Consider the following 22,790-nt stretch of genomic DNA (forward strand, 5'->3'; position numbering starts at 1 on the left):
AGTTTCCGCATTTGGCAGGCACATCTATTTCATTCTTAGACAGATCCCAGTCAAACCTATTAATAACAGTATGATTCACATATGAGGTAGGAAAGTTACTTTCTTCTTTTGCAGTCTACTGAATTTCTCCTCCTGTCTATTCATTGCTACTGCAGAATCTACTTCCATAGTTCGGTTCTTTAAACTATTGATCTTGTGAGCCTTAGAGCTAAGCAAAACAAACAGACCAACTCTTACCCAGTACAAGCTCCATAACATACATTGGCATGACATTGGGCTAGGCAGTGATCTGATAATGTCACAAACTGGTTGTTCATGGATAAATGTAAACAGTTTGGCTTACTGAGCTTGTGTGAGACTGCAACTGCTTTCTGAGTCATTAAAGCATCTGAAGATGTTCCCGCATTGGAAGATAAAACATTCAGCATAGAATAAGCCTTGGGCCATGGTCTAGTGCCCATAAAACAAATATTAGCAACTATGCAAATGCCAGCCATGAAAGACTGCATTCTACGATTAAACTTACTTTTGTTTATGCCGATTTACTTGATGTCCCGTATTCCCTGATGAATTGTTGGTATGATCTTGAATAGGCCACCTTCCAGGCAAACTAACATTTCCAACATTTCCATCAAGACATTTAGTGTTCAACTTCTCTTTGCAGGGCCTGTGAAGACAGAAACTAAAGCTTCATCAATGGGAATCAAATCTCACAATATGAACAGTACTGTCACAATTGTTGGCAAAATTTCACATCTGTGCTTTTTCTGGTTTAAAAGTAAACTTAGATTCTAGGTGATGAGCAGACACATTAAAAAGAAGAGCGACCCTACTCTATATAAAACAAGGCAGTTGCAGAAGAAAGGACTACCACACCACCTTAGCAACATTTTGTGAACATGGTAGCTGTTTCAGAGTTTTTAATCATAGAAAGAAGAAAAGGTACTTACCTCACTATTAAGGTGGCACGGGCACAATTGTATTATGCAGAAGATCTTCTGCACCACGGCAATCCATAACATTGATTTAATTTGATACAGAACTTTTCATGCATGAAACATTGTCTATTGTGGTGCATAAGCAATGCACTTTCTAAGAATGTGGAAGATTGTAAATTCTATCAAGTCTTCTGGGGAATTACTACGTGTTTTTCTTTTTGTCTCATAACACTGATTTTTATGTAGAAAATGAATAAACATACCACAATGGCCCAAAAACACACAGAAAATCAAGAAAGTCCCTGTATGGGGAGGTGTCAAATAGTGAGCTAACTGTTGTTGAGAATGATCTTTTACTTAAGACTTCTTCTGCTGAAGACACCACCCCTAAAATTGTACTTGTCTCACTTACTCAACCAGTAAGAATTTCACAAGGGCTCTTTTACTGAGTACTGACTACAACAACAATTTTTACACCGACGGTCTCTTAAATTATGTTCTGCATGGTTTCTGATATTTATTCTACAGGTATCGATCAGATAAATGTATTAAATAATGTAAGGACAGAGGGAAAAATTAAAATGAGTTTTACTTGAAAGTTAGACATGTGAGGGAGTATAAATTAAGTTTCTGAAAGATGTAACTGTCATTTGACTGTACAACAGGTTTTATTTCACTATCTAGGTTTTGGCCTTAGGTCATTATCAAGTGTTTTTATAAATCATTAAACTTGGAGTAGAACCCAAGTCATTGTCAAAACATATATCTTCAGTTATATAAACCAATTTTGTCGAAATAAATGTGAGAACATTAGTGCAATATGCTAATTTACTGGCAATTAGCATGACTTAGTTGATATAGTTGCGAAAAAACAGAAGACCAAATCACCAATTTTAAACTTTGCTACACTGTGGCTATGCAGCCACTGACATAAACATAAATCATGTTTGCTACACTGTGTCCTTTTCAAAGGAATCATCCTTGTTGAACACCACTCATTCAAAATATACACCCAGTGCCTTAACTACTGCATCATTCACAATGTCTGAAGGAAACCTCAGTACATCCATGAAACTGGTTCAGAGAAGCATTCATGAGGTATTTAAAGATGCTCAGCTGACAGTTAAAATTGCAATACCAACAGAATGGAAATTTCTTCACCAACATCTTTTTAATTAATAGTTACTACCAACAGCCACTTGACAGTTTTGTAAAATCAGCTCCTGATACATTCCTAAACTGTTAATGATGGGGATGTACAGATTAATTAATGGGATCCAGAAAGTAGATATTTACTGAAAGTGTAGATTTTTACAGATTAAAATGCATATCTCTGTAGTAGCCCTGAATGAGTAGGAGTATAAATATTGCAAACAAATGTTCCCTAAAAGTAATCAAACTATCAGTCTTCCACTAGAAGAACAAACATTGATCGCAGTACATTATATCATAAAAGTACAACTGCAAGTTTTCGAGGCGCTTCAATAACAGTAATGAAGCAAAGAACTATTAGAATCATTTTGCACCAGGCAATGCATTCTTTACACAGGCAATAACACTTTCCACCACATTCAATTTAAACCAGTTGCTAGGTTGATCCTACATATTTTTCCCTGAAGAGAGAAAGATGACCCCCCTGCTTACCACTTTGCATGGGGGGGGGGGGGGGACACAGTTTTTTTCTTTTGTCAGGGGTGGGGGTGGGGGGGGGAGAGAGGGGGAGAGAGGGGGGGGGGGGAGAGAGAGAGAGAGAGAGAGAGAGAGAGAGAGAGAGAGAGAGAGAGAGAGAGAGATAGAGAGAGAGAGAGAGGCACAAAGACACGAAGATAACCAGCATAAATAAAACTAATTATGTCTACAGACTGAAATTTTCAGCACATCGATAAAATCAGCACCATGAATGATTACCAGGAATGGGAAAAACTGCATGAAATGTTATTCAAATTGTTTTCAATAAATGTATTCATGGTCCTTGTACTATGTGCATATATGTAAAAGCAGAATGGAATTCTTGTACTGTTGACAAAATTGAAAACTGAAAATTCAGTTGATTCACATTACTGTTGTTCAGTAATTTTATCAGAACATTTTCTAAATGTTCACTGACTGCACATACTGTGTGTATGTTGGGGCACAGTTACCTAGTAATCTCTTAAACTGAGAGGCTCATTAGAGATCAGATAATTTTGCATGACAGTGCGTAAAAAATTGTGCACAGAAATCACAAAAAATCAATTGGCATAGTTTCCTCTCACGTGAGAAATGGAAAAAGAATGAATGTACATTCAAAGCAAAATTGTAAATTTCAGTCCAATTCATAATGGTTAATTAACACTATTTTTAGCAGTACACATACAGTAGATTTTATCAAATAATGAAAATCATAAACCACCATACGATATCCACAATGTCTGCATTAGTTGTGCTTCTAAATGATAATAACTTTATGATTTTTAATTTTTGTTATACAAGAATTATTAAAAAACATAGCAGATTCACTTTCTCTTTAATATTGGGAATGTATAATTAACTGTGTACATCATTATACTACACTAATATCACAGAAGAAACTTACAGTGATGATGAACTTGCTGCTACAACAGAATGATCTGGAGAAATGGCTGAGGATGCTACTGGCTTTTGCTGGCTCGCTTGACGACAAGAAGAATGTAAAGCATTTCGAGATCGTTCAGAGAGCACTTCATTTGTTTTTGTAGATGTTGACAAAAGATTTTGCCTAGAGTAGCTGAAGAGAAAAAAAATTTGTTAAGGCAATTAGTCACCAAGGAGCCATTAATGTTGAGAATATACTAAGCACGAGACTCTCTCAAATTCTCAAAGTAGTTTCTGACATTTTATTGCCACACATTAACGTGGCATTATGAACATAACCTAGAGACTATAACATTTTGTCAGTAACTTATAACTGTATTAACAGTAACTATAACACACACTTCAAACTACAAACAACACTATTTAGTTTACACACAAATCTGACATGCAAAATGAACTCATTGCAAGTCTTTAATGATTGTGGATGTGAACAACTTATGCAGTACATCAGAAATTGGTAGCCAAATATGTTAACACCTTATAACAATAATTTCAGAACACAATTAGTACACCTGATAAAATTACAAGACAAAACGGCTTGCCAATACTTAACTAGAGGAGGTAAAATTTTTAGTATTGCCAGCAGATAAATATAAAAGTACAAGACACTATCCCAGGTTTAAGAACGGTTATCATCTTTGTCAGGGAGGAAAACACTATAGGTTGGGGGAAGTTAGAAAAGAGGAGCAGGTCATGCACACCTAAGATGAGGGAAAACTGGTAGGACTTCTCATTCTAGAGACTGAGTGACTTGCCCCTACTTTCTAACATATTTCACTTTTCTCCCCAAGGAGAGAATTGATATTTCCAAAATTTATGATAATACTAGAGAAGGAAAGTTGCTACTCACCATATAGCGGAGATGCTGAGTCGCGATAGGCGATAGGTGTCAGCAGACACACACTCACACTTACGCAAATGCAACTTGCACACACGTGTGCAGTCTCAGAGAGCTGAAACCACACTGCGAGCAGCAGCACCAGTGTATGATGGGAGTGGCGACTGGGTGGGGGTAAGGAGGAGGCTGGGGTGGGGAGGAGGAGGGATAGTATGGTGGGAGTGGTGGACAGAGAAGGGTTGCAGTTTAGACGAAGGGCAGGAGAGAAGGTGCGAAGGGGGGAGGGGGTATGTAGTGGAAAGGAGAGAAATAAAAAGAAATTAAAAGACTGGGTGTGGCGGTGAAATGATGGCTGTGTAGTGCTGGAATGGGAACATCCTCCTACCACCACCTACTCCAGTCTGGTCACTAACATCGCCTATCACATCAAAGGCAGGGCTACCTGTGAAACCAGTCATGTGATTTACAAGCAAAGCTGCCACCACTGTGCTGCATTCTATGTGGGCATGACAACCAAAAAGCTGTCTGTCCGCATGAATGGCCACCAACAAACTGTGGCCAAAAAACAAATGGACCACCCTGTTGCTGAACACCACCAACACCAGCTTTTCTGAAATGTGAAGGTGGAAACTTTCCCTGCAATACATCCTACATTCCCGTAACCCTCCTGCCCTCAACCTTCTTTAATCACTGCCCTCACCCATCCAGCCCCCTTCCTGTTCCCATTCCAGCACTCCACAGCCGCCATTTCACTGCCACACCCTTTCTGCTACTTACCCCCTCCCCCCTCCACACTTTCTTTCCTGCCCTATGTCTAAACTGCAACACTTCACTGTCCACCACTCCCACCATACTATCCCTCCCCCTCCCTGCCCTTGCCCCAGCCTTCTCCTTAAACCCCCCCCCCCTCCCCCATCGCCACTCCCATCATGCACTGGTGCTGCTGCTCGCAGTGTGGTTTCAGCTCTCTGAGACTGCAGACGTATGTGCAAGTTGCGTTTGCGTAAGTGTGTGTGTGTGTGTGTGTGTGTGTGTGTGTGTCTGCTGCTGACAAAGGCCTTAATGGCTGAAAGCTATAACTGTGTCAATCTTTTTGTTGTACCTATCGCGACTCAGCATCTCCGCTATATGGTGAGTAGCAACTTTCCTTCTCTAGTATTGTTACATTCCATACTGGATTTTCCACTGTTTCAAAATTTATGATAGTACTTGTGATTTTATATGTACCTATTTATAGTGTTGAGAGTTCCACCTGCTGAATTTAAGTACTTGCTCTGTCTTGTAAGTTTATAGTTTTCTCAACTGAATTTTCTTTTGAAGCAATTCATACGACTTATGCACCACACATTATATACCACACATTTTGGTTTGGCAGGAACTGGTCATCATGTAAACATGAATATTAAAGAAAAATAGTGTAGGAAAGTAAAAAAAAAAGGATATTAATGGAAGACACAATTTATGTCTATAAGCATTGGCAGCAGCATACGCTTGTCATTATTAGGAGCACAAACTAATGTTGTGAAATTTAAAATACAAATTCAGTATTGATTTCAAACATGAAAGTCACAAGGTAAGTTACAAATTGCAAGTGACAAATCAATAGGTGTTTGTGCTCTAACAATTAATTATAATTTTGGAAAGTACCTGCATGTGAGACAGTTACATTATGTGCATTTCAATAGTTTTTATGGTTTGATGCACATAGAAAAATCTCAAATGTTATCTCGTGCGAACTTTCAAATTGGCATGAATTTATGCTGTGTGAAAACTGCTGATTGTAAGTAATCTCTCACATTTCTGCATATGCCACTCTGACTGAGTAATTATCACTTTGACACAGCCTTCAATCAGCATTTTGCTATGAACCTGCTGCTTTTAAATGACATTGCAAAATATAGAAATGTTACTGGAAGATGACCGTCACACTATTTCAAAGGGAAAAGTATGTGTATTAAGTGAATAAGTATGTATATTAAGCAAATAAGTTTATTTTAGGATATATAACTACAATAACTGAGAATCAAAAGAAAAAATTATGTGCTTTCTCTCTCTCGAGTAGAAAAAATATTATTTTAAACTACTCTCCTTCCTAACGCACTTGCAAGTATTTCTCCCATAATCTTAGTAAATTTTGCAGCAGCCAGTTTACTAATTTTGTTTGCAGTCGGTAAAGTCCCTCTGCAACATTATGCATAAACATACTGCCCCTTCCTGTGTATAAAGTAGGCTGTCACTAAAAATATATCCTCTTTTCCCAGTCAATTTTTCTCTGTTATCTTTACATCTGTCACACATTCCTCACAGTCATTTCTTTACATAGGGTGAAGTTGCTAAGATAATAAGTAAGTGGAAAAACAGCTCTTTCCAGCACCTAGCAGGCTTTCAATAAAATGCATAATAGTTGTAGAACTGATCTCCTATGTAAACACCAATTTTGTTACTATTGCAGTCAGTGATGATGTTAAGCTTCGATTCTAGTAACACTGATGTCAGGATTTTGTTATGAAGGAAACAAAGCAATGTCTCACTTTATGAAGTGGGTCACACTTTTCTTCACCTCTGCTGGCATATGCAGCAATGTCTCTTAGATGAAATGCGGAAAATAAAGCACAAATTCAATCATGAATCAGCAGTTTAAGTTACTTGGAAATCCTGAATATGAAAATGGATCTGTTGTCTAATAATCACAGACTCTGGCAAAACAACGACACACATAAGCAAAGTAATACTGAAGAATGTTTAAATTTAATGGAACATCACTGCAGGCCATTTTTTTTAGCTTTGCTTTACAGTCCACTGCCTCACTTGTATTTGTGGCTGATTGTCTAATTCTGTGTCATACTGTTCACCTTCCTTGGGAGAATACATATGATCATGTAGTATACAAGGTGACTGAAAGTCTCTACCATCATCATAGTAAAGAAAGAATACTTGCATCCATTCTTGGAAGACAAATATTCAAACCAAGTGATGAACACTGTTCACAATACAAAACATGGAAATAAACTACTCGTTTTACAGACAACTGATGGGTGGATATACACGAATCCTTAGTAACATTTTCTTCTGGAAACTGCTAATCTTCTCAGTTCATATCTCCTGTGTTTTATGCTGAAACTCTGTATACAATATCCAAGATCTTTGACTCCTTGTGCTTACTACAGGCCGCTGCAATAAAAAAAAAAGGCTAATAAAATAATGTTGTGATTGGTTAGTGTGTGTGTTTATATAAAATAGCTTCATGATTTCCAGATTCCAGTGGAGTATTGTTCCCAGTGTGGATACAATTCCATTCGAACCTGCCAAACAGACAACACAGCTTGAGAAAGAGCTGCAGCCAAGTGGCACCTGGACCTCACCACTCCCCATGTTGAAGCTTGTGTCACAAAGTTATTTTAGTGAGGAGTATACAGTTTCTGACATAAACACTGGCCACCAGCTAGGCCCCACGACGACTCCAATATACTCAGCCACCCCTCACAGTCTTAAGTCCAGCTACCTGCACAAACGGTCAACACTGTGCAATAAGGAAGTTTTGGAAGAAGTGTTACCTTCCACTCAAGTTGTTTTGTAGCTGTATCTGCTCATAGTCTAGTGCTAAACAATGAAAAATGTTAATACGAAGTCAAGAATTTGGGTGCAATTTTAAACCATATTTTGTCTGTATGCTAAAAGTTTCAGTCTGATGGAAATGCATTAATGATTAATTTATGGCCCATGAGTAAAAGTACAACCTCCTACAAATATTTCCACGAATGGAAGTCATGGCTATCTGACCAGCTCAGAACACTTTCTGCTTGAGAGTTTGCCTTGGCACAGCAGATGCCATCCACTAGACACTGGTCACCTTACTGCAACAAGCATCCACCCATATGAATGCGACACATCTCCTCACACTTTGCATCTATGATCTACAGCACGTTGATTCAGTCACTTTCACAAATATAAAATCAAATGAGTTAGCATACTGTGAAGTAGTAACAGTGGTGTGACCACTGCTCATGCAACATATAAATTGAGGAATATTAGAATATGTATTAATATAATAGAGGGAAACATTCCACGTGGGAAAAATATATCTAAAAACAAAGATGATGTAACTTACCAAACGAAAGCGTTGGCATGTTGATAGACACACACACACACACACACACACACACACACACACACACACACACACACACAAACACAAAAGTCAAGCTTTCGCAACCAACGGTTGCTTCGTCACGAAAGAGGGAAAGACGAAAGGATGTGGGTTGTAAGGGAGAGGGTAAGGAGTCATTCCAATCCCGGGAGCGGAAAGACTTACCTTAGAGGGAAAAAAAGGACAGGTATACACTCGCACACACATACATATCCATCCGCACATATGCAGACACAAGCAGACATTTGTAAAGGCAAAGAGTTTGGGCAGAGATGTCAGTCGAGGCGGAAGTACAGAGGCAAAGATGTTGTTGAATGACAGGTGAGGTATGAGCGGCGGCAACTTGAAATTAGCGGAGCTTGAGGCCTGGTGGGTAACGGGAAGAGAGGATATACTGAAGGGCAAGTTCCCATCTCCGGAGGTCTGACAGGTTGGTGTTAGTGGGAAGTATCCAGATAACCCGGACGGTGTAACACTGTGCCAAGATGTGCTGGCTGTGCACCAAGGCATGTTTAGCCACAGGGTGATCCTCATTACCAACAAACACTGTCTGCCTGTGTCCATTCATGCGAATGGACAGTTTGTTGCTGATCTTTCCCACATAGAAGGCTTCACAGTGTAGGCAGGTCAGTTGGTAAATCACGTGGGTGCTTTCACACGTGGCTCTGCCTTTGATCGTGTACACCTTCCGTGTTACAGGACTGGAGTAGGTGGTGGTGGGAGGGTGCATCGGACAGGTTTTACGCCGGGGGTGGTTACAAGGGTAGGAGCCTATGAAATCCCCAAACCACCTTCCCTACTCTCTGGCTCCTACCCTTGTAACCGCCCCCAGTGTAAAACCTGTCCCATGCACCCTCCCACCACCACCTACTCAAGTCCTTTTTTTTTTTTTTGGTCATCAGACTACTGATTGGTTTGATGCGGCCCGCCACGAATTCCTTTCCTGTGCTAACCTCTTCATCTCAGAGTAGCACTTGCAACCAACGTCCTCAAATATTTGCTTGACGTATTCCAATCTCTTGTCTTCCTCTACAGTTTTTGCCCTCTACAGCTCCCTCTAGTACCATGGAAGTCATTCCCTAATGTCTTAGCAGATGTCCTATCATCCTGTCCCTTCTCCTTAACAGTGTTTTCCACATATTCCTTTCCTCTCCGATTCTGCGTAGAACCTCCTCATTCCTTACCTTGTCAGTCCACCTAATTTTCAACATTCGTCTATAGCACCACATCTCAAATGCTTCGATTCTCTTCTGTTCTGGTTTTCCCACAGTCCATGTTTCACTACCATACAATGCTGTACTCCAGACGTACATCCTCAGAAATTTCTCCCTCAAATTAAGGCTGGTATTTGATATTAGTAGACTTCTCTTGGCCAGAAATGCCTTTTTTGCCATAGTGAGTCTGCTTTTGATGTCCTCCTTGCTCCGTCCGTCATTGGTTATTTTACTGCCTAGGTAGCAGAATTCCTTAACTTCATTGACTTCGTGACCATCAATCCTGATGTTAAGTTTCTCGCCGTTCTCATTTCTACTACTTCTCATTAGCTTCGTCTTTCTCCGATTTACTCTCAAACCATACTGTGTACTCATTATACTGTTCATTCCGTCCACCAGATCATTTAATTCTTCTTCACTTTCACTCAGGATAGCAATGTCATCAGCGAATCGTATCATTGATATCCTTTCACCTTGTATTTTAATTCCACTCCTGCACCTTTCTTTTATTTCCATCATTGCTTCCTCGATGTACAGATTGAAGAGTAGGGGCGAAAGGCTACAGCCTTGTCTTACACCCTTCTTAATACGAGCACTTCGTTCTTGATCGTCCACTCTTATTATTGCCTCTTGGTTGTTGTATATATTGTATATGACCCGTCTCTCCCTATAGCTTACCCCAACTTTTTTCAGAATCTCTAACAGCTTGCACCATCTTATATCGTCGAACGCTTTTTCCAGGTCGACAAATCCTATGAAAGTGTCTTGATTTTTCTTTAGCCTTGCTTCCATTATTAGCCGTAACGTCAGAATTGCCTCTCTCGTCCCTTTACTTTTCCTAAAGCCAAACTGATCGTCACCTAGCGCATTCTCAATTTTCTTTTCCATTCTTCTGTATATTATTCTTGTAAGCAGCTTCGATGCATGAGCAGTTAAGCTGATTGTGTGATAGTTCTCGCACTTGTCAGCTCTTGTCGTCTTCGGAATTGTGTGGATGATGCATTTCCGAAAGTCAGATGGTATATCGCCAGACTCATATATTCTACACACCAATATGAATAGTCGTTTTGTTGCCACTTCCCCCAATGATTCTAGAAATTCTGATGGAATGTTATCTATCCCTTCTGCCTTATTTGACCGTAAGCCCTCCATAGCTCTTTTAAATTCCGATTCTAATATTGGATCCCCTATCTCTTCTAAATCGACTCCTGTTTCTTCTTTTATCACATCAGACAAATCTTCACCCTCATAGAGGCTTTCAATGTATTCTTTCCACCTATCTGCTCTCTCCTCTGCATTTAACAGTGGAATTCCCATTGCACTCTTAATGTTACCACCGTTGCTTTTTTTAATGTCACCAAAGGTTGTTTTGACTTTCCTGTATGCTGAGTCTGTCCTTCCGACAATCATATCTTTTTTGATGTATTCACATTTTTCCTGCAGCCATTTCGTCTTAGCTTCCCTGCGCTTCCTATTTATTTCATTCCTCAGCGACTTGTATTTCTGTGTTCCTGATTTTCCCAGAACATGTTTGTACTTCCTCCTTTCATCAGTCAACTGAAGAGTTTCTTCTGTTACCCATGGTTTCTTCGCAGCTACCTTCTTTGTACCTATGTTTTCCTTCCCAACTTCTGTGATGGCCCTTTTTAGAGACATCCATTCCTCTTCAACTGTACTGCCTACTGCGCTATTCCTTATTGCTGTATCTATAGCGTTAGAGAACTTCAAACGCATCTCGTCATTCCTTAGTACTTCTTTGCGTATTGATTCTTCCTGAATAATGTCTTGAACTTCAGCCTACTCTTCATCACTACTATATTGTGATCTGAGTCTATATCTGCTCCTGGGTACACCTTACAATCCAGTATCTGATTTCGGAATCTCTGTCTGACCATGATGTAATCTAATTGAAATCTTTCCGTATCTCCCGGCCTTTTCCAAGTATACCTCCTCCTCTTGTGATTCTTGAACAGGGTATTCGCTATTACTAGCTGAAACTTGTTACAGAACTCAATTAGTCTTTCTCCTCTTTCATTCCTTGTCCCAAGCCCATATTCTCCTGTAACCTTTTCTTCTACTCCTTCCCCTACAACTGCATTCCAGTCGTCCATGACTATTAGATTTTCGTCCCCCTTTACATACTGCATTACCCTTTCAATATCCTCATACACTTTCTCTATCTGTTCATCTTCAGCTTGCGACGTCGGCATGTATACCTGAACTATCGTTGTCGGTGTTGGTCTGCTGTCGATTCTGATTAGAACAACCCGGTCACTGAACTGTTCACAGTAACACACCCTCTGCCCTACCTTCCTATTCAAAACGAATCCTACATCTGTTATACCATTTTCTGCTGCTGTTGATATTACCCGATACTCATCTGACCAGAAATCCTTGTCTTCCTTCCACTTCACTTCACTGACACCAACTATATCTAGATTGAGCCTTTGCATTTCCCTTTTCAGATTTTCTAGTTTCCCTACCACGTTCAAGCTTCTGACATTCCACACCCCGACTCGTAGAATGTTATCCTTTCGTTGATTATTCAATCTTTTTCTCATGGTAACCTCCCCCTTGGCAGTCCCCACCCGGAGATCTGAATGGGGGACTATTCCGGAATCTTTTCCCAATGGAGAGATCATCATGATACTTCTTCAATTACAGGCCACATGTCCTGTGGATACACATCTTTGCGTCTGTAACACGGAAAGTGTACACGGTCAAAGGCAGAGCCACGTGTGAAAGCACCCACGTGATTTACCAACTGACCTGCCTACACTGTGAAGCTTTCTATGTGGGAATGACTAGCAACAAACTGTCCATTCGCATGAATGGACACAGGCAGACAGTGTTTGTTGGTAATGAGGATCACCCTGTGGCTAAACATGCCTTGGTGCACGGCCAGCACATCTTGGCACAGTGTTACACCGTCCGGGTTATCTGGATACTTCCCACTAACACCAACCTGTCAGACCTCCGGAGATGGGAACTTGCCCTTCAGTATATCCTCTCTTCCCGTTACCCACCAGGCCTCAACCTCCGCTAATTTCAAGTTGCCGCCGCTCATACCTCACCTGTCATTCAACAACATCTTTGCCTCTGTACTTCCGCCTCGACTGACATCTCTGCCCAAACTCTTTGCCTTTACAAATGTCTGCTTGTGTCTGTATATGTGCGGATGGATATGTGTGTGTGTGTGTGTGTGTGTGTGTGTGTGTGTGCGCGCGCGCGAGTGTATACCTGTCCTTTTTTTCCCTCTAAGGTAAGTCTTTCCGCTCTCGGGATTGGAATGACTCCTTACCCTCTCCCTTAAAACCCACATCCTTTCATCTTTCCCTTTTTCCTGACGAAGCAACCATTGGTTGTGAAAGCTTGACTTTTGTGTGTGTGTGTGTGAGTCTATCAACATGCCAATGCTTTCGTTTGGTAAGCTACATCATCTTTGTTTTTAGAATATGTATTAAAGTATGTAAAAATTCCCTGAGGGGCAGGTGGGAATTGGTGCATATGTTCATAGCTTTTTTTCCTGTATGTTGTCACACAGGCTTTTATGAACATATGTTTTTGATTTGAAATCCTAGTATTGTGCATGCAGTTGCATACAGAATTTTGCATATCTGAAGGGTATGAGCATTGTTTCAGCATTAGTATATGATGTGTCAGTTGAAAAAGTCTTGACATTTGTGGTGTATCATTTGTTTTGAAACTAATAAACAGTTATATGAGGTGGAGAATCATAACAAAACAGTTTTCTCATTTCAAGTGCCTGTGTACCCAAATGTGACGAAGTGCAACTATTTAACATTTGTATGATAATTGCATTCAATGGGCAGTGTTAAAAATTCATATGTTGGGGTACTTCAAGCTCTAATTCCAAGCAAGTAAAATCAAGAAATGATCATAAATGCAGTTTTGCTTGAATGTTAACATTTGCCTCATGGAGCACTCCTACCCAATAATTTCAAACTTGGCTTCACATCGTCTTTATCTCCAAACCAGGCAGGAAATAATAAGAAACCAGAGAGTTGCATGACTCTTTTAGATACTGTGAGAAAATATATTTTTGATGATTAATTTTTCTCTTAATATTTTCCTATTACATTCCACATACTAATAAGAATGTTATAAAAATGTGCACTGTACTAACACAAACGAATTACGCCTTATCTTATGAAAGAAGTCCATGTTATTACAGCAAAAAGTACCGATAATTTTAGCCAGCCCAACACCTCACCAGTTAGTAATACATTAACTGCCTCTGACCTTAAAATTTTCTGCATCTATGTGCAGACCCTTGTCATAGTCAAGTAGTGTTTCAGAAACACAACAGCATAAATCTGCTAAAGGGGCTATATACACAGAGAACCCCCCCCCCCCCCCCCCCCACCTCTCCCCGCAATGTTCATCCTTTTTTTAAGAGAAAACACAATTCAACTACCAATTTAAAAGCGATTAGGACAAATTACTCTTCTATCATCTGGTCCATATAGACTGATAAATGACATTTTATAAAAGGGCTTGGTATTCCCAAAGTAGACAACTGTGACAACTTCAACAAGGTACTGTATGGAGGTTGCCAGAAAACTTATGAATCACGTTCAACACAAGAGAAGCTTTCAGTCAATAATTCAGGGATTTTGAAATCAGTTCATATGTTTACCCAACAACTAAAATCACCCTGTTATTCGAAATTTTGTTACCTTGTTACAAAGGTATTGGGATTTTCATATCATGAAATGCTGTCATCTACTTACAGTTAACTTTTTGAAGCCTACAGCTGAAAGCTGAAAAAACAGTAAATCATTTAATGTTACTCAGGACCACACATTTCTGGCTGTCCTGTAGTTGTACTGCAATTACTCCTCATAAAACAGTTGGATAATGTGATCTGGCATGAATTACATTATCATCATTGTGAAAAACTTCAGAAATGGTTGTAGACTTTGTACTTACATTACTGGCTTCTTGTTATGAGATTTTTTGACTGGGTACACTGCTACTGCTCTGGAGAAAAATGGCTATCTGAGGCAAATGCAGATATTTTATGTGGTGAAAATCAGTGAAAATGAGCAACAGAAAAGCAGCAAATGCAGTTGGCCTTATGTTAGTAAAAGCATATGAATTGTAATTCACCAAATGGATCAATTTATTTGTGACCTAAGATGGAATGAATGATTTGCAAATATTCTGTGGAATACGACCTTAAAGCCATACTATCCTCAGTCCTTGTTTTGAGATAGAGCTACTCCATGAAATAAAATAAATGTGAATAAGAACAAAAAATCTTCTTATTCAAATGACTAATAGTTAGTAAAATTTGGAACCATGAAAGAGCTGACGATTTCATTAACTGTAACATAAAGAACCTGTGTTGTGAGCATAATTTTGATTACATGCCATGTGACACTATCTTTTACACAGTTACCTGAATAATTAACATAATTACCATAACAATGAACTTTGTAGTTGTTTCAAATTTCAATAGAATTTCCAGTACAAGAACTGAAAATTATGTCTGCTGATTCAGCTTATTAAAATAATGCTAACTACTAGGGATGTTGCTTCAAATCACCTTGAGTGGAATTTTGCAGACAGCAGTACAAGTCGTAACAACAATTTCTACATCTACATGACTACTCTGAAAACCACACATAATTGCCTGGAAGAGGGTTCACCGGAACCACCTTCACAATAATTCTCATCTTGAACAGCACGCAGAAAAAAAAGTATATGTTTCCATGCGAGCTCTGACTTTCCTATTTTATTATGATCATTCTTGCCTATGTAGCTCAGCATCAACAAAATATTTTTGCATTCGGAGGAGAAAGTTGGTGACTGAAATAAATTTCATGAGAATGTTCCACAGCAAAAAGCCTTTGTTTTAATAATGTCCATCCCAAATCCCATATCATGTCAGTGGCACACTCTCCCCTATTATGGTACTTAGATTTGACTGATTTATCATGTAACCAAAGTTTAATGGGTTCCTTTCATCACTCATCTGGATGACCTCACACTTTTCACTATTTAGGGTCAATTGCCAATTTTTGCACCATACAGGTATCTTATCTAAATCATTTTGCTATTGATTTTGATCTTCTAATGACTTTACTAGATGATAAATGACAGAATCAGCAGCAATCAACCTAAGACGGCTGCTCGGATTGTCTCTATATAGATAAGAAGTAGCAGATTGTCTATTACAATACCTTAGGAAATGCCAAAAATCACATCTGTCTTACTTGACAACTTTCCTTCAGTTACTACAAACTGTGACTCCTCTGACAGGAAGTCATGAATCCAGTCACACATCTGAAACGATATTCCATAAACATACAAATTGTTTACAAGCCATGTCTGAGGTACATTATCAAAAGCCTTCTGGAAATCTAAAAATATGGAATCAATTTCAAATCCCTTGTCAATAGCACTTAACACTTCATGTGAGTGAAGAGTTAGTTGTGTTTCACTAGGATGGTGTTTTCTAAATCCGTGTCGATTATATGTTAATAGACTGTTCTCTTCAAAGCAATTCTTAATGTTCAAACACAATATAGTTCCAAATTCCTGCTGCATATCAATGTTAATGATATGGGCCTGTAATGGAGGGAATTACTCCTACTGCCTTTTTTGGATACTGGTGTGACCTGTGCAACTCTCCAGTCAATATTAGTTAACTGTATAATTCATATTTATTTAAGGCACAATGTGTATAAGGACCTGATGATATAGCAGCCGTTGTCTTAACGTAGGCTATTGAGTAGAATCACATACTGTAATTACTTCTGTCATCCGTATGCACACCACTGTGAAAAAAGTTGTGATAGTTTGGCATAAAGTATCGACACTAACTCGATAAAATTCCTCCCACATCGGTATTGTCTACCCGTCAGTACCATCATAGTCTTATCCCCAGTTATTGTTCCAGGCTCTATATTTTTATTTTTTATCCAAGGATTTGCAAGTATATGTACACAAGAGCTATTTTAAACATATTATTAAGCCATTACTATAGTCTCAAAGCTTTCTGACGAGTTTGGAGCATTTCAAACACCTCAGTGGCTGAAAAAAATGATTTTATCTACCACTCAAGTGACAGTCTTTAGGCAACACCTGTTCACCAATGTTGTTTAGTTCAAACAGAGATTTTATCAGGTAACAGAACAGAACATTGTCTTCAGGAACATAATTTGGGAACACAGCGAGGTCACAGCCTGACTCAAAAGAAATGAGGTCATCTACAGAAATGTGTAAGCATAGGGCGTACTGCTGCAACTGGCCGGTGCTGCGTGTGGGGTATAATTGTGTTAATGCTGCTAGCACATTGCCGAGCAATGTTTTCACTGGCAGAAATTATGTCTGAGATATAAAACTACTTTCAAAAAATGGTAGTGGTTTCATGTCATGGACCAGCAGCATTTATATAGCCTCCACCAATACAAGAATTGTCTACCCATCTGTACCACTGTATTCATATCCCCTAATGCTGCTGTGGGTTGCTGTGTGTAAATGCCAATCCAAGCTCTATTTTTATTTTTTTTATTAAAAGAAAAGAAGGAAAAAACACAACGAACCTTACATTTGACGAGCTTTCAACATGAATGCATTCAGTTTGTCAGCCCACACAACACTTAATGAATTTGATAGGCCAGACAACACAGTCAAAGCAATTCAGGACTCATTTTTTACAGTGTCTGCACATGGAATGAAATTAAAATTATTGTCAATGATTCCATCATATTCAGCTGCAAGCACAGTACTACTTATCCTAACAGTCTGTTCTAATAATTGCTTCTAGATAATTCTCCCATGAATATTCTGTTAGCCCAGAGGGTTTTTTTTTTAGTTTGAAACAAATTAAATTAAAAGCAAATTCCAACCATAATGTCCTGGATAGAAACCAATCATGCACGGCTCGGTGAACCTCTTGCTGTTATTTTGGTTTCTCTTTCTTGCAACTGTACTGTAAGTTCAAGAAAATGTTTCTCATGTTGTTCATATTTATTGACAAACCATCATCAGTGACTATACTGTAATCATTAAGAGAAGACTATTTTTTGATTATTATATATTGAATTATAGTATTCCCTATGGATGACACATCTTAAACATTACTGTCACCAGTTTGTGTTCCTTTTCACATGTTCAGATGACAATGGCTTCTGCTGTCATGAACTTTCACCGTACTTATTTTCTATTTTTATTTCTGCACAGTGCTTTTTGGGCATTGGGCATTTTTCCTTGCTCAGTTTAGTTTCTCGGTTTGCGATTTTATGTTATTTGTAGCTTATAAAGTCTCTCTGTAGATGTCCTTGTTTAGCAATCAGTGCTGCATTTCTCTCTCTGTGTGTATGTTCCTCTATATTGGAGGTAGTGCCAATGAAAGCATTCTTAAGAAAATCTGATTTAAGGCTACAATTATCAAATAAGCAAAATGTGGGATAACTCATACTGTTTAGCATACACCCATTAGTGATGATAAAAAAGGCAAATTATATCAGATGTATGAGTTTTTCAGTTTGCAGCTAGTTTAAGACAGGGAAGCAGAAATAATTATATCATTTACTGAAGCAGAGAGCCAACCTAATGATTCACCCTGCTCTTAATTTATAGAATTCCGGTTGCAGTTTGTGCATCTGAATATTAATCGTAACTACACTTTAGTCCCCTAATGCTAGTTACAGAATTAGGAGTAAAACTCACTGACCTATTCTATTGGTATTTTTTTTTACTTGGTCAACTCAGAAGCTCCTGCACCACCCCTCTGAAGCACATGATTTCTTCCCCTCAAACGGCAAGCAGAGCAGCGTGCTGACCACGTGCCCCTCCGTATCCGCATCCAGTGAAACCTACAGCCTGAGGATGACATGGTGGCCAGGTGGTACTGTTGGGCCTTCAAGGCATGTTCAGATAGTGCTTGGTGTTCCTTGACCACAAAAACATAGTATTCTTGATACTAGTGTAATTGAAACTTGGCAACCTAACAGAATATATATGATAACTTTGTGATGATCAAGTTATTATCTATACTGGTGTAGAATTATCCTGCTAAATTCCTTTGTCATTTCAATTAAATGTTTTGAATGATTCTCACCCTAAGGTGTGACACAGAGGTAGTAAATTCAAGTTTTTGAGCTCATGAAGACTGTTCCATCCAGAAGCTATAACTAATCTCACCTTTTACATCATTCATTAATCTCTCTTAAACATCACTGTGGCAAAGAAAGTAGAATGAAACCAGCAGTGGCTTGCTAACTCAGTGGTAATGTGGTCACTTAAGGACTAGAGACTGCCATTTTCTTCAATTATAATCTTGCCAGAGACCTAGTATACTTTACCATATTTTTTCTTGTTGTCTCACTGAGCTACAAGCATTTGAATAAAACATTAGGGAGAAAATCTTCAGATAACTTCTCCACCATAAGTCTTCTTGAAATCTCAATGCAATGGCCCATAGATATGACAGAGAAAAACTTATGACACTGTAGAATTGCAGAGTTGTAAACATCTGCATTATTCTACTTGAAAAATTTGTTGACTAGGATGCTTTATACCAGATTTCCAGACTTGCTTGCAGTACTGAAATGCTAGTTGAATATAACACAGGACTGCAGAGTCACAGACCATTTTGAAGTCAAATGTTTTCATGTCTTACTAATTAGTGAAGTTGGGGGCAAGCTCAATTAAAGGATTTTTTTTTAATATTATGAAAAGGAAATTTGCTACTCACCATATAGCAGAGATGCTGACTCACAGATAGGCACAGCAAAAAGACTGTCACAAATAAACTTTTGGCCTGTAAGGGCTACATCAAAAAAACACACACACACACACACACACACACACACATACACATACAGACTGCAGTCTCAGTCAACTGTAGCCACACTACAGTTGCTTGAGACTGCAGTCACATGTGTGCAAGTCCTCTGTGTGTGTGTGTGTGTGTGTGTGTGTGTGTGTGTGTGAGTGCGCGGTTTTGATGAAGGCATTATGGACTGAAAGCTTTATTTGTCACAGTTTTTTTTTTATTGTACATATTTGCGACGCACCATCTCCACTATATGGGGAGTAGCAACTTTGCTTTTCATAATACTGTTACGTTCCATCCTGGATTTTCCAATGATTGATTTTTGCCTCACAGATATATTTTGTTTTATCAAAATGGATTTTTGGCATCAGGTTATTGTGATAATTTGTAATTCATTTGCATTAGTACAGAGCACATTTTATAACATTTTTAATTATGTTTACTGAATATAATAGGTGAAACAAGAGAAAAATTAATCATCAACAGCATATTCTCTCATTATCTACAACAGTCATACTGCATTCAGATGGTTTTTTTGATTCGACATGTGTATAACTTTACTGGTTTGGAGGTAAAGATGATGTAAAGCCAAGCCTGAACCATGTGGGATTGGAGTGCTCCATGAACCCTGTCCATTGAAGGCAAATACTGCACAAATGTTAAACGGTCATATTTCATCACTTTTGCCACTTATAAGGTACATTTATTTGTACCATAACAAATCCATCTGTTTAAATGTTCTTCATAGAGTCTTTCTAAGTGTGGGAAGTAATTCATGTTAAAATGGTCCTCCTTGAATTGAGAAAACCATTTTTTGACATGACTTCTCCATTATCACTCACCCCATGTTTGGAATAAATGTTTTGAGCTGCCTTCAGTGGACTATTAAAATCAAAGTATGCAACATTAAATACATAACTGCAAGAACAACACTACGACTGCAATATTGGATAAATATACTCAGAGCGATGACATGAGCAACATCAAATCATACAAAACTGCTACTCACTTATGGACCAATCTACTGGGTGGTTATAATTAAACTTTTCCTATTTAAGACATTATAATATGGAAACTAATTACCGTACAAGTACCAAACTTGGTAGCATTAGTGTCCAGAGTACGGGGTGCATGATTGCCATGCATCACAGCACCATCGTCCAGTTCCAACTAAGGTCATCATATTCGGTGATTGGTCATCATGATTCACAGCCTCACACACTTGACAAATCAAAGTGCACTTGTTGGCATGTCAACACGAGATTGGACAAAAGGAGCGAGGCTTACTGGTGAAGCTCTATTATCAAAACAACAGTAATGCTGCCGCTGTACTTTGAGAATATCGACGGCTGAAATGATTATGGAAGGGTTCTCTTTCTCCACCTGCTTTGTGGAGCATGATGAAGTAGTTCGAATCAACTGGAAAATTGGGCTGTGGCCGAGCAGTTCTAGGCGCTTCAGTCTGGAAGTGCGCTGCTGCTACGCTCACAGGTTCGAATCCTGCCTTAGGCATGGATGTGTGTGATGTCCTTAGGTTAGTTAGGTTTACGCAGTTCTAAGTCTAGGGGGCTGATGACCTCAGATGTTAAGTCCCATAGTGGTCAGAGCCATTTGAACCATTTTGGAAAATTGGGTATCACTCTGGGAAGAGGCCAACAACCAGTTGCATCACAGCTGGTTGATGAAATCACTGCTGCTATGGCAGACGATGATGCACGCAATTCCCAATCATCAGGCAGTGCGCATGCTATGTCACGACAGTTGAACATCCCATGGTCCATCGTACGGAAGGTGCTTCGAACCATTCTCAAATGATATCAATACAAGATCCATATCGTACAGTAGCTTGCACCATAGGACACACAATGACGTGTTGACTTCACTCTCCATCTTCTTGCAAGAATTGAAGTTGATGGACCATCCTATTGACAGACAAAGCTCATTTTTCTCTGATGGGTGAGACGAACACGCAGAATTGCTGAGTGTGGGGATCTTCACCTCCAGTCACTGTGCATGAAGTTCCTCTGTATGGTGAACATGTCACCGTATGCTGTGGCTTCATGGCTACATTAATCAATGGCCCCTTATTTTTTGAACAGTTCAGTACTTGAGGACCAAAGACATGAAATGTGGCTGGCCAGCATTACTGCGATATGCTTCACCAGCATGTCATACCTGCCCTATAGGAGAGAGATGCATTGACCTCAACAGTTTTCGTGTAAGATGGGGCTCCATCACACATCATTTGTGAAGTTCACCTGCTTCTCTGAAACACAAATGGAAACGACTGAATTATTAGCTGATCATTTCCAAATGCTTGGCCAGCATGATCAACTGATCTCACTCCCTGTGATTTCTGGTTGCGGGAATAGGTGAAGGACAGGGGAACATTCACACATGTGCTGATCTGAAGCACATCATATCAAGAGAGGTAGCCAGTATACATAAGGACATGCTTCATTCTGCTGTGCAGAATTCAACCCTGCACTTTCACACTCTTCTGGACACTGATGGGTGCCATATTGAGCCCCTTTTATAGCAGTAATGGTACTGGTATGTAATGGTTAGATGAACTGTAACAGCACATTAAAAGTGTTTCAATTGAACTGATTCTGCATTCTTTCGCTTCCCTAATGTCCTTGAAATTAATGCTACCAAGTTTAGTCCTCGTACGGTAATTAGTTTCCATGTTATAATGTGTTAAATAGGGAAAGTTTAATTACAACCATATGGTATTTATTATTTTTTCCAGTAAGTAAATTCTCATCATTATGGTGAAATACACACTTAAATAATTCTCAGATTCTTTGGTGCAAGAGAAATGACCAAACCACTGTTGCTACTAAAAGGTATTACCTCTAGAATTTCACACTACAATAATAAATAATTTTATATTTGTTGAAGCAAGTGCAGCAGTATGGGCTGTAGATCAAAGTTACAAGGTTCAGTATGTTGTGTCATGATCACCTGGACAGATACTAACTGCAGTATGGTGGCCAGTGGCTAGCCTCTTTTAACTGAAGGCAAGCTCTTGAGCAGACAGTGTTCTGAGATGGACAGTCAGCCACAATCTCCTTTTGTGAAAATGTTTTTGGAAGGTTTTGGTTTTACTGTTGGAGCAGAAAGTGAAATAAATTATACTTGTGGGTGTATCAGACTGGTAATGTTAGCATATTAACAAAATGTGATTTTAAAAAAAATCAAGGAAGGAGTGGGACTGGACTCTCTA

At 39.0% G+C, this 22,790-nt stretch overlaps 1 protein-coding gene across 5 annotated transcripts in view; it reads right to left on the reverse strand.

The window, feature by feature from the left end:
* The window catches only part of LOC126473542 (pericentriolar material 1 protein-like), a 390,146-nt gene that overhangs the window by 181,874 nt on the left and 185,482 nt on the right, over positions 1–22,790 (reverse strand). For all 5 annotated transcript variants that reach the window (XM_050100664.1, XM_050100665.1, XM_050100666.1 and 2 more), the window contains 2 exons: positions 3,514–3,684; positions 527–667 (listed from right to left, as the gene is read on the reverse strand). In XM_050100664.1, the coding sequence (XP_049956621.1) occupies positions 527–667; positions 3,514–3,684 (312 nt within the window). The remainder of the gene's footprint in view (positions 1–526; positions 668–3,513; positions 3,685–22,790) is intronic.

This window comes from Schistocerca serialis, chromosome 4, assembly GCF_023864345.2.
Source record: "Schistocerca serialis cubense isolate TAMUIC-IGC-003099 chromosome 4, iqSchSeri2.2, whole genome shotgun sequence".
NCBI classification, from domain to species: Eukaryota; Metazoa; Arthropoda; class Insecta; order Orthoptera; family Acrididae; genus Schistocerca; species Schistocerca serialis.